Source organism: Bombus huntii, chromosome 4 (genome assembly GCF_024542735.1).
Source record: "Bombus huntii isolate Logan2020A chromosome 4, iyBomHunt1.1, whole genome shotgun sequence".
Classification (NCBI taxonomy): Eukaryota; Metazoa; Arthropoda; class Insecta; order Hymenoptera; family Apidae; genus Bombus; species Bombus huntii.
Window position 1 is genome coordinate 17,706,582 of NC_066241.1, and position 14,988 is coordinate 17,721,569.

The following is a 14,988-nucleotide window of genomic DNA, read 5'->3' on the forward strand; positions in this document are numbered from 1 at the left end:
AAATTTTTAATTCTATATTTTCGACTTCTTTTTTCGCATAGAATCACCGCCTTTCCGCTTGTACCACCAGTTACCAATGACCCTGTATATCTCTTTTTAAAAAATTTGAAATTAATCCCATGTTTGGTTTCCTACTATTGTGACTTTTAATTTATCTATATTATATTATTATCTATATTATCTTATGTATATTATATTACTATGTTATTTGAAAGCTAATAAATATTTTTAAGGGCGATAGAATTGATATTAAATCTTTCGAATAAAAATATAATAGATTCGATAAAAATGTATAAGAAATTACAAATTTACTACTAAAATATACCAATTATTATTTGTATAAAATATTAATCCCATTTTATAATTGACGAATTATGTACAAAATAAATTATATACAATTAGTAACAACATCAGCATTGATTTAAACCAAAGTGTACAAGTATATGTATGTACTTGGAAGGAAAAAATTAAATGAGGAGACACGAGACATGTCATAATAATAAAGTCATATGTAATCAACAATTACGTCATAGTAATAATTTTATATTTATAAAATATTTCGTATACGTAAAAACATATTACAAACCCATTAGTACAGTACTGGCAGTAACGGGAATTTGTGAAGGCGCGCTAGCTTGTCTTACACTCATTTCCCAAGTATCTAATAATTGAGACACAGAAAAACGTCGAGGAAGTTTCGTTATGCGCGCATTTAAAGCTTTCTGAACTGCACAAAGAAATGTTGTGGCATATTCATGGGGTGCCATTACGCAACGTGGTGGCGTTAAAGGATAATCGGCGGGAACAGTTACTGATACAGGAGGAACACATGGAAGATGACGATCATCCAGCCAGCATATTAATTGAATACATTTTGATCCAGTTTGTTGTGCAGGATCAAGACTGACCTATATATTATACACATATATGATTACTTACATATAAAAATGTAATGAGATTCTAAAATGAATGGATTACCTTAAACCGTTGATCTAATCGAGCTATTTCTCCTTGTAGTACGTCTGGTATTTCATTAGGAGACTCTTCTATCTTTTGTTTTTTTAATGGTTGTGGTAAATTTCTAGTTATAGAAGTAAAGTTCTGTTAAATTATGCCTTATAACACAATCACTCACAAATTAGTGCATTTATTTCTTACTTTATCTCTGGACCAAATAAAGCTTCTAGACACGGACCAAAAGTACGTTGTAGTGTATGATTTACAACTGGACTTTGGAGATGAGTGCTTACTGCTTCTAAAAGTGGACTGAAGAAATGATGTTCCTTTAAAGTCGTAACTGGAGGCCCAACACTAGCATCATTTCGTTTAAAATCTAATTTTTCAAGAACTACCTCACATTTTAGTAAAGTATCTAAAGGCATTCGTTTGCTAGGATTTGATAAAATTTCTAAAAGTTTCTTCATTTTGCTTAGTTTATCAACATCTGCAATTTAAAAGATTATACAAATGACTACATGCATGCACATAAAGGCACTGGTGGAAATGAATGTTAATACTAAAGTTACATACTTCCTTCATTTCCCATTTTAGCAATCATTCTTCGTAAAGGTTCTACATATTTACTTAATTGTCTAACTTTATCCCTATATGCTTGATCTTCTTGTTGTGGACTTGGGGTAGCTCCTACCCCTCCTGGAGTATTTAAAGAACTGCTAGGAGATGGTGCCATGCCTAATTTAATATAATTTTATTGTCTTTATTTCTATTCATGCTAGATTAAAATTAATGATTTTTATATTAAAAGTAATTTTGACATACCAACAGATCGTTGTGGTCCTGCCATCATAGGATGTTGTGGACTAGGTGAAGGAACTAATGCTGGTGATGCAACCATTTGATTGCTGAAAAAATAATAAAGTGCAATTTTAATTTTTAATATAATTTTAAAAAATTTTAGTTTCTATCTATTTAGTTTGTATCTAACCTTGATGGTGCACCTAAACCAGCAGGACTTGGAGCAGATGGTGATGGACTCTGACCCAGAAATTGATTTGGTGTAACATTTCGAGGGCCAGGGAAACCGGCATTTATCATTTCTCCTTGCTAAGAACAACAGCATTCATGAAAATCTTGAAATAATGGCTCATATTATTTCATTGTTTGTGTACCTTCCTTTGCATATGACTTAATTGTTGCTGCATTTGACTAGGACCTATTTGCCCTGGAGTAATTTGATTCATTTGCTGTGGCATTGTTGTTTGAATGCCATTTAGAGAACCACTAATTTGATTTCCTATTTGATTGGATAGTTGATTTTGCATTTGGGTCTGAAATATACCACTTATTATTTATGCCCCCCTTTGTTCAAAAAGAAGAAATGCATGTTTTCTTGCAATAATAAATACATACTTGCATGTTTTGTTGCATTTGACCTGTTGTAATTTGTGCCATTTGGTTGGGAACCATTTGAGTCATTTGCTGAGGTATATTTCCTTGACCCATTGAATTCATTTGCGTTAACATTGAGTTGGTTTGCATGGTTTGAATTGGACCCATATGATTCATTGGACCGCTGGTTTGAGTAGGCATCATACCCATTCCTGGTATTTTACTTTGCATACCTTGCATGGCCATAGGTTGTCCAGGGCGCTGATTTAAGCTTTGTAATACTAAAACAATTATTAATATTACAATAATTAATAGTATAAAATATAGTATAGAATAACTGTCAATTAAGGTCAAGCATGACCTTTTTCTTCCTACTACTTGTTAAATCTTAACAATCTTCGTGACTTGAATGTCTGCGAGTAGTGCGAGGAGAGATGTAAAAGTATTTAGAATGAATCGTTGCAAGCAAATTAAGGGTCTTCTGATCAAAGAGTTAGTAGCAAATGATCTTCTGTGAGGGTGAGGTATATAGGGAAAACTAGTAATGGGTGCTGCCCGTCCCCCATCAACAGTCGCTCGTTGGTAGAAGTAACCTTCGAATCCGCTTATCCCGTATTTTACCGTAATGAGCAACCCAAGGAATGTCTCAACTTGAAGGATGTATAGTAGCAATTAAGGACCTTGACAGTAAAGGAAAAGATGCGTAATCTTATGACAGCAATTAATGGTTCCTTAGGATTATTGCAGGTCCGAGTAAATATGTTTAAACAGCTGGTGACCATCTTGGCCGAAGGATGGATTAGAATGTGTTTAGGTCACAAGACGTAACATCCTCCCCCTGTTAAGAGGGTACTGATCAAAAATTCTAAGTGACTGCAGTTAGGTGGTGTGTGTGCACGCGCGCGCGTGTGTGTGTGTGTGCGCGCGCGCGCGTGTGTGTGTGTTAGCGAAACTAACAGGTGCTGAAACTAGTTGGATCTTCTATCGAACTCCTTCTCGAAAGCTGGCTGTCTAGACTCATCTGGATCAGGTTGGCTCGGTAGTGGCACTAGCCGTTTAACGCTTCGAACCAAGACGCTCCATGTAGTTTAAGCAGTGGCTGTTCGGATGATACCGCCGGTGCCGGGATAGACCTTGATGACTCAACCCAAGGACCATTGCATTGAAGGCACGTTGTCTCCCTCGTAATCCGCATCAGAGTCGTAGTCCGGATCGCAGTCGTCCCCTTCGCTGCCAATAAATTCCCAACTGGAGTCCACGGCCGAGAAAGTGTCTTTGAACACCTTGGTCCTAATCTTTGGTGGTTGTACTAGGTTGGCACGTGGAATCTTCTTCGTCTCTTTGGTGCCGAGTCACCAGATGGTCATATGATCCACGGAAGACGAAATCAGAGACGTCTTATCTTCCGTTTCTTCCGATTCATCCCAGTCGACTGGATGCATTTGATTAGAATTTGTAACTGTTGTCGTTTGTAGCCATCCTGAGAATGATGCTTGCGAGAAATGTAGAAATGTTTTGAGCGAAGAGTTGTTAGCAAGTAATGTTTTGATCGACGAATTGTTAGCAAGTACTGTTTTAAGCGAAGAGTTGTTAGCAAATAAAGTTCAGTGATGGTGATGTCTAGCCCTTTGCGGACGAATGTCGGCAAATAGCCGCCCAGATCTTTTTCCCGTTGCGGACACGTGTCAGCACATAGCCGCCCGAATCTGTTCACAATTGCGGACGCTTATTATGAAGTGGCTATCGTACGTCTATTTTTCTGAGCGATAATCTTATACGTATTTACAGATAAGTATAGTAAACTAAACAGTATTACGTTTTTGATGAAATAAAATTAGAGATCTTTAGCGATGAAGTTTTATCTTCCGTTTAACGTAATCTCGCCATGTAGGATGATGGTCGATTCAGAACGAATTTCAGTTTTTCAATGGCATTACCAGATGAATCAGCAAGCTTTTTATATATTTTATGTATTTTTTATAATATCTTATACACGATTCCTAAAAGATCCAGAAGGGATATGTTCGATAGAAGACCAGACCAATATAAAGCTACATATTGTTTATGCGGAAGTCCCAAAAATGGTGGTGAAATTATTTTCTTGGGGCTTGTAAATATTAACCATAAATTCTTACCTATTATATAGCGCAAACCAGGAGAAACAGAATAAAAACGAAATAACGCAGTTGCAATACGTACGTCGCTTAATGAATCAATTAGTAGAAGATTTTCGTGATACTGACACCAAGAATATTCCATAAACTTTTGGACAGCAGAAAGGCTGAACGGCCTTTTATAGATTATTCGGTGAGATGATACAGCAAATTATTAGCAAATTTAAAACCTACATTTAATATATTTTTTTTATTTTTAATTTGTGTTTTACAATTTTTCCAGCTGGACATTTGGTAAATATTTATGTACACATATATTATTTAATCCCTTATTTAATATGTTTCATATAATGTATAAGAAATGTATAACAGTGCAGTATTTAAAATTTTTTAGAAGTAGTTAAGAGAGTACAGAGTATACATAAAGAGATATGTGTGAGAGTACAGGAAGCTTCAGAAAACTTCATTATAATCAAGGCAATACCAAAGTCTAAAAACAATCTCAAAGTTAAAGAAATTATTAATAAATTTATTATAAATTAACAATTTAGATCTTAGATTATATCTTCTTTTTGTTAATAAGAAAAAAAAACATAACCTAATTACTGACGTCCCAAAAATTTTTTGAGTTTTGAATTAAATGAAAAAATACTGACAAATATGTCAAAATTAACTAACATGTATTATTCACAATATGATAGTTCCATAGAAAGTGAAACTGCTTATGATTCTGACAACTCAGATGTACGTAAATTGTTAAGAACATCACCATCTCATGCTAAATTTTATGAATATATTGATCGTAGAAATGATGAAGAAGTTTTACATGAAAAGTGGAAGTATAAATTACGTGAACAAACAACCCTTGCAAAAGAGATCAAAGAACAATGTGGTATGGCAGTTAACCTAACAGATAATCGAGTATGTTATTTTTATAAACCTGTTGTGCAGCATATACCGGGCATGAAATTTAAAATAACATTTGATTATGTTAAACTATTGCGCAAATGGTATATTAGTTTGGGCCACAGTCGTTTGCCCCATGAGATTACACTTAATGACAAAGTAAAAGATGGTACTTATGATCCTATTTCCAGAAGAATTCTCAAAATGATATATGAAATAAAAGATTTGTTGGATACTTTTATACAAAAATTGGAATATATATGTACAATGGTTGACAATATGAAAGAAGTTTACAAAGACATAGAATTTCAAGTAAATGAATCTTTAACCAAAATCAAAATAATACTGAAAGAAAAAAGCTGGCCTAAAGGTATACAAAAGACAAGTACAAAAGATATTATTATTCTAGACATAGTACTAGATAATAACTTTAAAGCTGATAATCTTTCATACGAGTATGAACACAATAAGGATACATCAGCACAACAAAAAAGAATGTGCATATTTAAATTAGAAGAAAAGATAAAAATATTTTTTGATCTTCCTTTAGTAGAAGCATTTAATGTATTTATGGAATAACATTTTTTCTAGTGATGAAGTATTACCATCTTAATTATATATTACATTTCATTTAAAATAAATCCTATAACTACATGAAACATATTTCTTCATATTATGTTTATATTTAAATATACAATTGTTACTTTCTATTTGAATGTAATAAGATCCTAAATATTTTATTAAGTACGATTTTTTGTGTGGTTCTGTATTATATTTTTCAAATTTACTTTTGGTTACATATATCTTTAATAAAACCATTATCTGTTAATACATTAACATCAGATTATTTTTTAAATTAAAATGTACTAACTGTCGGCCCATTTTGGTACTTTGGTATGTTAGGATTTACAATGAAACAGTTAGTTAACACTAATCCTACCAGCGGCGGTCAAATTGACCGATCTCGAACTTCTACACAAATTTAACCATATTTAAATTTTATCATATCGCTTCATAATTTCTGATTTTTCCTAAAACATGCATACAATATATTTTTCAGTATTTACTTTTAGTTTGCTCTTTTATTTTCTGAGAAAAATTTGTATTCTGGCTTGCCTACCGTGAGCGGTCATTTTGACAGACCGACAAAATATTTTAGTTATTCTTAAAATAAATGAAATCAGTACAAAGAACAGGCTATCTCAAAACAAAATCAGTGATAACAAATAATAACAGCTGTTACACCCGTAATCTTGTCATAAAACATTATGCATCCCTCGATCAAGATGACCACCAGCTGTCAAGACATATCAACCCACACCTATAATAATCCTAAGGAACCGCCATAAAATTTAGCATTTTTTACAGTCCATTGTTACAAACATTTTAAAAGTTGAGAAGTTTCTTAGGGTTATTGCTCATTGCGATAAAACAGGGGAGAAGTTTTCCCAACTCCACTCTCAAGTAACCGTTGGTGGAGAATGGTCAATACTCATCAATATTTTCGTATAAATATCGCCGTCACAGACCATATTCTTACTTACAATTGTCCTTTCCACTAGAATACATCTCAGTTTGTTAGTAAATTAGTTGACATCTAAACTTGTTATCTCTAAAACTCAGACAGAAAGCATCTCAGAGCGTTTTGTGTAAAGTTGTTATAAAAGCAAAAGTAAAGCATATCAAATTTGACAATAATTTTGTATTCCATACATAGTATTATTCTGTGATAAATATTTACCCTAGAAATGTCAAGACTTCTAAAAAAAGTTATAAAAAAAAAAAAATAACGGACATAGAAAAAGAGTGTATCTTGTTCAATGTGCGATGAACAAGAAACTTCAGCAATTGAAAATGGCATGGAAACACATGAAAAGCTATTTACAACCGAATCAGAGTTGAATATTATAAATAAGCGTTCACATCCAGGACAAAAAGGAAAGAAATTATCATTGACAGCAAAGGGTGAGACTGATGTAGAGAATCAACGTATCGAAACTAGACCCGTTGGGACACTTTGGAGAGAAATAGGTGTAAGTCCCAAACCTGGCAGGACATCAGTTCATAATATTTTTAGGGATATACTAAACAGCATATAATGAAAAGACAAATAAAGATGGCATTTTATCTTATCATTGATCACCGTATAAGGGATCACATAATAAAATGTATGGAAGAAGAAGCATTTAGAGTATTGGGGACTAAGAGGGAGCTAGATGCAATAAAACTAGATGCATTTATTGCTCTGCTATATGTCCAGAGTGCATATCAGGCAAAAAATTTAGATATCTCATATTTGTGGAATAAAATTTGGAGAACTGCATTTTTTTCAAAAACAATGAGCTGGAATGACTTTGCTGAAATCATGAGGTTTATACGACTTGATAAGAAGAGTGAAAAAAGCCAACGTTTACAAACCAATAAATTTGCAATGGTATCTACAATATAGGGCCAACTTATAGAGAATTCACAAAATTGTTATAAACCTGGTGCATACATTACTTTTGTATGAAGAACCGCGAGAAAAAAGCCATACAATATAACTATTAACAGGTTCAGATTCATTACTACAAAAATGCTTGTCAAGTAAAAAATTGTAAAGGTTACAAAATTACGAAAATTTGTTTAAGATGTGGGTAATATGTATGTGGCAAATGTATATTTGATAATAAAATAATTTGTAAAAAATGCAACGAAGTTGAATAAGATATACCTCTATATAAGTAAAAGCATAATTCTATTTAAGTCTATAATTGAAATTAAACGAAAGTAAATTTGGACAAAATTTTATGAAAGTTCATCATTTTATATAGATTTAGCAATAAATTAACCATTATCTAAATTAAATCATAAAAACTATTACTTCTTTAATCACTGGTCATTTTGACTGCACACGATAGGACTAGGTATACACAAAATGTCGTTAGTTTTAGTGTTAATAAAGAGCTAAATGAGATATCTTGTTACTCGTCAACTAGAATATTTTAGTATAAAACAATATACCTTATTTCCCAATATCATTATGTTAAAATAGATATGGAAACTAAATATGTATTGTGAATTAAATAAATATGTAATATAAATTAAAAATGTAAAAAATATATATTTATAAATATTGTAAAAGGTAATATTATTTTATCTATATAATTACTTTAGCTTGTATTTTTAAAGAATCTGTTACTTGTTAAAAAATGTATTATCAATTTCTACATTTAATGACCAAAATATATACTTACAATTGGTAGCAGTATTTGTTGGTGGTTGTGGGATTATTCCTTGAGGATTAGATCCTGGTCCATTCATATTCATCATTTGATTGTTTCCAGTTCCTTGACGTGCCAATGTTTGTAATGCCCCAATTGGATCAGGCATACCCTGATTTCCAGAACCACCTGTACCTGGTGCATTACCTCCTGTGCCCTTTTTCGAATCTGGAAGAAGTATAATATATTATAAAGTGTTAATTATTTATCTATAATTTATATAAAAATAAATATATATATGAATATATTACTTAATTCTCTGACATGTAGAATTAATCTGGCCACAAAACCTAGATATTCTTCCTAAAAATAAATGAACTTGTTATTAATTGAAATAATTAACAATTTATCACTTGGAATATTTAATATATTATTTATTTCTTATACAGATAATCTAATGGTAATAAACAAAAACGAAAAGAATAACAACACACCTTAGTTTTTGCTTTTTGGAAAACATGATTTTCCATTTCAATACTGTTTTTTGCAGTAGGCATTCCAGACATTTGCACAGCTTCATCTCTATGATAAAAATATTTAATAAGTATAAAAATACGCATTTCTTCTATTTATTCAAATATATAAATTTATTTGTTACATTTCTTTTTTATACAAATATTATAGAACTTTTTCCTTTTTAATAATTTATATTATTTAAATGATGTTAATAGGAACATTTTACCGTTTATAACCTTTTGACATAAATTGACTTACATTTTTGCTATTACACTTTGTCGGAAACTTTGTGTTCTCCAAGAATTCTCATCAGTTGCCATTTTTAATGTTTAATAATTAAGTCAACAATCGAAGTAGTTACACAACTTTCTTCTATCACAGTAACTGTATGACTAAACAACCATATAGCTAACTGAAAGCCTGCTCTTTGAGGTATAGTTTGGAATATAACGATATAGTAAATAGCCTCCTTAATCATGTTTCTATGAAAACGATGATTACTTTATTGCACTATATAAGTAACTATCTTTTATTCGCTGCTTTTAAATTATAAATTTTTAAATTATAAATTTAAAACATTCAAAACATTTATGAAATTATAGGTAAAAATTAGAAATGTTTAGTAAATTTTAAAGTAATTAATTTTTTTATCTAATAACAGATTTTGAAATTTTTCTCAAAAATAGATAGATTCAATCATTCAATATTCAACAATTTTTAGATATTTAGCTTAAGCCAAAAATATGAAATTTAAGGCTTACCTAATATCATGTCAAAAGTGAAAATTGATTCATGAAAATGCTATGATGCATCATTCGTTTATCATGTCGGTACTTTATTCCTTAACCTTAAAAAAAGTTTCTAAGTAACCTCTAAATTAAAAAATGGCAGAATTAGAATTAACAGAAGAAGAATTAACATTAAAACATAAAAAAGAACGGAAAGAATTACAAGGTAATAAAATTATATAATTGTAGTTTATAGGATATTTTTTCTTTATTAATGATAGTAGGTTCTTTAACGTAAGATGATTTACAATATTGTGCTTACGTAAACGATTTGTTAATAGAATTTTATTATATTGTAAATATTTAATATTATATTTTTAATAACATTTTTCAAATGTATGACCTTTTAGTTACTATATATTAAATTTTAGCACAAATACAAACGCTAAAAAAGTCAATTTGTAAGGGTGATAAGAAGAAGAAGAAAGAAGTAACTGAGGAAATCAATCGCTTAGAAGAAGCTTTAGATAAAAGACAAGAAGAAGAGTTTACTACATGGAAAGTTACACATCTTAATATCAATAATGTGGAAAATGAAGATACAGATAATAGTAATGACAAAAGCACAAAAGACAACAAACAATATGAACAACCAACACATAGAATTTCAAAAGCACAGAAGAGAAGAGACAAGAAAGCAAATGCAGAAAGGGAACGCAATCAGAGAATTATAGAACAAGAAGCATTAAATGTTTTTGGGAAAAGAAATGTAGAATTGCAAACTATTAAGAAAATACTCTGTAAACGTGGTTTGATGATTTATGAGATTCCAAGTGATGGCCATTGGTGAGTTACTTGTTTCGATTGTTTAAAATAATTTGGGGCATAAAGTACGAATTTTTTTACTTTATTTACACTGCTACCAAATTAATTTTTGCAGTTTATATAATGCTGTTGCACATCAACTAAAAATTATAGGAGAAACTCCATTGAATTTTCATGAACTTAGAACAAAAACTGCTATATATTTGAGAGAAAATATGAATCAATTTTTACCATTTATTTCCAATCCAGATTCTGATGATGTTCTTTCACCAGAACAATATGAAAAATATTGTGATGATGTAGCAGATACAAGTGCCTGGGGTGGAGCTATTGAGGCAAGTTTAAATAAACTATGGAAATACATGTATTGTTCTAAAATTTATAAAATCATTTTTGTTTAAAATAGCTACAAGTTCTTTCGCATGTGTTGAAATGTCCAATAGAAGTCATTCAGGCATCAGGAGCACCATATGTTATTGGTGAAGACTATAGCAATGAAAAAAAAATGATATTGACTTATCACCGGCATATGTATGAACTAGGAGCTCATTATAATTCTGTTACAGAATATGTTATAGAAGAAGAAAGCTGATAGAAATGGATCTTGTATCTGACTAATATTTACGAAAGAGAAATTAAGCATGTTTCATAATACTTTTTACTATGATAAAATATATGAACTATTGAAAGCTGCCACAATATAAGTGTCCAGGAAACATATCAATTTTAAATTAATAGTTCGACGTTTCTCTGGCAATTTTAACTAATATATACCTAAAAGGCTGTAACTTCTGTTAAATAGTAAATTTAGTCGAAGGTAACAAAATAACAAATTAATAGGTTTTCCTTTGTGGATTTTTGTAAAATAATTATTGCACTATTATTATGTGAGAGAAAATTTTATTTATTTATTACTTAAATATTTGACAATATAAAGAAGCTGCCAGCAAATTGCAAGTACACATTTACTGTTCAGTGCTTGCTTCTTCCCAAGTTTTAATGTAAATACCTATTTAAATATGATTTACATTTTTTGTAACAAAAATTTAATTTGTGATGAAAATGAAGCAAATATTAAATCGATATTATTGCAGTAGAAATATTAAGATTGTGTATGCGTGAATAATATATGCTAATACTTTTGTCATGTGTTCTTATAGTTTTGTACTATTTTGATGGTGAGTAACACATATAAAATGTGAAATAAAAATGACGAAATATTAAAATCATTAGTTTTTGGAAGTATATCTTGTTTATTCTTCAGTTTGCGACAGAAGATCACGGGAAAATTAAATTAAACTTTCAGTTTTGTACATGATTTACATTATCATTTGATGTTTTATCATCTTCAGATATTCCTTGGTTTTTATTTGGATCATCCGGTTTCATTTGTGGGAACAGCAGTACTTCCTAACGATACATCATCATTATATTTTTTTTTTAATCATATTCTGTTGTTTATATATTTTTATCATTTAAAAACTTACTTTGATATTATTTGCATCTGTAAGTAACATTGTAAAACGATCAATACCCATTCCCCAACCAGCAGTTGGTGGTAAACCATATTCCAATGCAGTACAGAAGTTTTCATCAACAAGTTGAGCTTCCTCATCTCCAGCTGCTTTATCTTTTGCTTGTTGCTCGAATCTATATATTCATAATATTGAATAAATTTTTTAAATCAAACTGTAATTGGAATTTATGAAAGGTTTTTGTTTAATTAACATTTACCTTTCTCTTTGTTCTATAGGATCGTTCAATTCTGTGTATGCATTACAGACTTCTTTTTTCATAATGAATAATTCAAATCGTTCTGTTAATCCTGGTTCAGAACGGTGCCATTTTGCTAATGGAGACATAATTTGTGGGTGATCCAAAATAAATGTAGGATTGATACAAGTTTCTTCTATAAATTCTCCAACAAGCTGTTAAAAATTTGTTGATAAATATATGTAACTATAAAAGTTCCTTAAATTTAAAATTCATATTACCTTATCCAGTAATCTAGCTGTTGTTCTTGGTGGAGGACATTCAATCTCATGTTTGGTACACAGATCAGTAAGTATTTGATTTGTTTCTGGGGTATTTAATTTATCCGGTAGAGGCAACTTAAATTTTAAAATTTCTTCTAAAGTTTTTATCATTGAAACCCGTTTAAATGGTGGAGTAAAGTCAATTTCAATTGCTTCACCCTCTGGCCCATCTGGATGGTATGTTATTTTATAACTGCCATGAATAGCTTTTACCATTCCTGATACCATATCTTCCGTAATAGACATCAAATCATTATAATCTGCATAAGCCATATAAAATTCACAAGTAGTGAATTCCGGATTATGCGTCAAATCTATCCCTTCGTTTCTAAACTGTCTTCCAATTTCATATACTCTATCCAGTCCACCTACTACCAACATCTACAATTATGCACACACAACAATGTATTAATATATAATTTACAAACAATATTTAATTGTGAGTATAACGAAATACCTCTTACTTTATGATATAATTCTGGAGCAATGCGCATGTATAAGTCCATATTTAATTCATTATGATGTGTAACAAAAGGTTTAGCTGTTGCACCACCAGCAATCATATTCATCATTGGTGTTTCAACTTCTAAAAATCCAAGTTCATCAAGAAATTTGCGGATATATGCAACTATTTTTGCTCGTACATGAAACGTTTTTCTTATTTTATCATTTAATATAAGATCTAAATAACGCTGACGAAATCTTGTCTCCTAAGTTATTAAAAATAATACAAGGGTTATTAGCTTAAACAGATATATATCAAGAGAGGAGTTTCATCATTTTGTACCTTATCTTTTAATCCAAAATAGAGATTTGGCATCATATGCAGGCAAGGACTTAAAAGAGTAATACTATGTGGTATAATGGAGAATTCGCCCTTCTTAGTTTTTCCAGGATTTCCAACTACACCAATAATATCACCTCTTCTTATCTTAGAAGTATCAGTGGCAAATTTTTCTCCATCTTTATACTGTCTTGCATTTGCCATTACTTGAATTTTAACACCTTCTCCTCTAAGGTCGTAAAAAATCAGTTTAGCACCTGATTCTCTAATTGCATGTACACGACCAGCTACGCTATATACTTCATTGTCTAATATTTCTCCAGGTTTTAAATTATTACTGAATTTTTCAATGAAATTTTCCAATGAAATTGATACATGAAACTTATGTGGGTATGGATTATCATTCGCATCTTTGAGGTTCTTGATTGCTTGAGTCCTAAGTTTAATGTATTCCTAAAAATCATTACATATCTAATGTAAATACAATCATAACATAGCGTTTATTTAATTAAAAAGATCCTTAACATTATCATGATATATATATATATATATATATATATATATATATATATATATATATATATATATATATATATATATATATATATATATATATATATATATATATATATATATATATATATATATATATATCAGAGTATATATATGTGAGTATATATATATACTCACATTTGGAGCAATATCTTCTTCTTGAACTTCTTTTTTCTCCTGAGTTTTGGTTCGGTCTTCCACTATCGCTTGAGTAACTGTTTTTGCTTCTTTTTCTGCTTTTTCTTTCAGTTTTTGCTCTGCTTTCAAACGCCTTTTTATTTCACTGTAAGCAAATTTGGAACACAACGAACATTGGTTATATTACGCATATAAATAAACATGATTTTGATTAAGACATACGCACTTTATGTAAAAATGGCGTATAGATATCTGATGCAATTTTGTTGATTTTGCTTGATAAAATACCGGCGATACCACATCAACAAAAGCTTTGGTTATGTTGCACAACATAGTTAATTAAAATTATCGTTGCTATAATACTTAACGTATATACATATACATACACAATAAATATATTTGTTCAAAAATATTTACAAAATATTGCTATTTAGTGCTTGAAAAAGACACATCAATGTAATTAGTTATTCATATAACAACGTGGGTAGGTAAAATATGGCACCGATCGCTGTTCTATGTAGGTTATGTCAAAATTACTAATATAGGTAATAAAAAATTCTTCATAGATGCAAGATAGGAAATTTGGAAATCTAATTTTCTATTAGTATTATTATTTTACTCACTTTTTTGATAACACTGGTACATTCATATTGTCAGCCATGTTGGTACACTTCCGTAGAAAAGATTTTCACTTTGTGGTTGGTGATCCTGAAAGGTGCCCATTTGCCGAAGTAATCGTTTTATTTTTCAGTTCACATATGGTTTTAATTTTAAATACATTTTCTTTTTACTTAAAATTATTTATGTTGAAGACTATATTTCATTGTTCTAAGTATA

The 14,988-nt window shown here is 30.4% G+C and overlaps 4 protein-coding genes across 10 annotated transcripts; 2 read left to right on the top strand and 2 right to left on the bottom strand.

Moving 5' to 3' along the window:
- Positions 1-489: 489 nt before the first annotated feature.
- LOC126865211 (mediator of RNA polymerase II transcription subunit 15) lies at positions 490-9,524 on the bottom strand. Of its 4 annotated transcripts, XM_050617459.1 has the most exons (12): positions 9,347-9,524; positions 9,067-9,154; positions 8,884-8,935; positions 8,606-8,800; positions 2,371-2,630; positions 2,130-2,288; positions 1,946-2,064; positions 1,780-1,862; positions 1,531-1,692; positions 1,159-1,444; positions 979-1,081; positions 490-908 (listed from the first exon to the last, which is right to left on the bottom strand). In XM_050617459.1, the coding sequence occupies exons 1-12, from the start codon at positions 9,406-9,408 to the stop codon at positions 579-581; spliced, it is 1,899 nt and encodes a 632-aa protein (XP_050473416.1). In that variant the 5' UTR covers positions 9,409-9,524; the 3' UTR covers positions 490-578. The 4 variants fall into 4 exon arrangements, with proteins under 4 accessions (XP_050473416.1, XP_050473419.1, XP_050473417.1 ...); XM_050617462.1 differs by lacking the exons at positions 8,606-8,800; positions 8,884-8,935; positions 9,067-9,154; positions 9,347-9,524 and adding an exon at positions 6,914-8,497; XM_050617460.1 differs by lacking the exons at positions 8,606-8,800; positions 8,884-8,935; positions 9,067-9,154; positions 9,347-9,524 and adding an exon at positions 4,485-4,619.
- Positions 4,609-6,206, top strand: LOC126865214 (uncharacterized). Of its 2 annotated transcripts, none has more exons than XM_050617468.1 (2): positions 4,609-4,757; positions 4,858-6,206. In XM_050617468.1, the coding sequence occupies exon 2, from the start codon at positions 5,124-5,126 to the stop codon at positions 5,946-5,948; it is 825 nt and encodes a 274-aa protein (XP_050473425.1). In that variant the 5' UTR covers positions 4,609-4,757; positions 4,858-5,123; the 3' UTR covers positions 5,949-6,206. The 2 variants fall into 2 exon arrangements, with proteins under 2 accessions (XP_050473425.1, XP_050473426.1); XM_050617469.1 differs by lacking the exon at positions 4,609-4,757 and having other exon boundaries at positions 4,764-5,207; positions 5,270-6,206.
- A 325-nt stretch (positions 9,525-9,849) lies between the features above and the next one.
- Positions 9,850-11,886, top strand: LOC126865213 (deubiquitinase OTUD6B). Its single transcript, XM_050617467.1, has 4 exons — positions 9,850-10,042; positions 10,248-10,662; positions 10,757-10,976; positions 11,048-11,886. The coding sequence occupies exons 1-4, from the start codon at positions 9,973-9,975 to the stop codon at positions 11,231-11,233; spliced, it is 891 nt and encodes a 296-aa protein (XP_050473424.1). The 5' UTR covers positions 9,850-9,972; the 3' UTR covers positions 11,234-11,886.
- On the bottom strand, positions 11,871-14,925 carry LOC126865212 (lysine--tRNA ligase). 3 transcript variants are annotated; one of them, XM_050617465.1, is made up of 9 exons: positions 14,775-14,913; positions 14,378-14,462; positions 14,152-14,296; positions 13,465-13,914; positions 13,142-13,387; positions 12,636-13,058; positions 12,376-12,569; positions 12,129-12,291; positions 11,871-12,051 (listed from the first exon to the last, which is right to left on the bottom strand). In XM_050617465.1, exons 1-9 carry the CDS (start codon positions 14,794-14,796, stop codon positions 11,944-11,946), a joined length of 1,836 nt encoding a protein of 611 aa, XP_050473422.1. In that variant the 5' UTR covers positions 14,797-14,913; the 3' UTR covers positions 11,871-11,943. The 3 variants fall into 3 exon arrangements, with proteins under 3 accessions (XP_050473422.1, XP_050473423.1, XP_050473420.1); XM_050617466.1 differs by lacking the exon at positions 14,378-14,462 and having other exon boundaries at positions 14,775-14,925; XM_050617463.1 differs by lacking the exon at positions 14,775-14,913 and having other exon boundaries at positions 14,378-14,756.
- Positions 14,926-14,988: the final 63 nt, after the last annotated feature.

Coding starts and splice junctions, on each gene's coding strand:
- LOC126865214 (XM_050617468.1), top strand. CDS start 5,124: ATGTCAAAATTAACTAACATGTATTATTCACAATATGATAGTTCCATA.
- LOC126865211 (XM_050617459.1), bottom strand. CDS start 9,408: ATGGCAACTGATGAGAATTCTTGGAGAACACAAAGTTTCCGACAAAGT. Junction 9,155..9,346: donor CAAAGTGTAATAGCAAAAAT/GTAAGTCAATTT, acceptor TTTTTATCATAG/AGATGAAGCTGTGCAAATGT. Junction 8,801..8,883: donor TCTACATGTCAGAGAATTAA/GTAATATATTCA, acceptor TACTTCTTCCAG/ATTCGAAAAAGGGCACAGGA.
- LOC126865213 (XM_050617467.1), top strand. CDS start 9,973: ATGGCAGAATTAGAATTAACAGAAGAAGAATTAACATTAAAACATAAA. Junction 10,043..10,247: donor AGAACGGAAAGAATTACAAG/GTAATAAAATTA, acceptor ATTAAATTTTAG/CACAAATACAAACGCTAAAA. Junction 10,663..10,756: donor ATTCCAAGTGATGGCCATTG/GTGAGTTACTTG, acceptor TAATTTTTGCAG/TTTATATAATGCTGTTGCAC.
- LOC126865212 (XM_050617465.1), bottom strand. CDS start 14,796: ATGTACCAGTGTTATCAAAAAA. Junction 12,570..12,635: donor CAGCTAGATTACTGGATAAG/GTAATATGAATT, acceptor AATTTTTAACAG/CTTGTTGGAGAATTTATAGA. Junction 12,292..12,375: donor CCTATAGAACAAAGAGAAAG/GTAAATGTTAAT, acceptor ATGAATATATAG/ATTCGAGCAACAAGCAAAAG.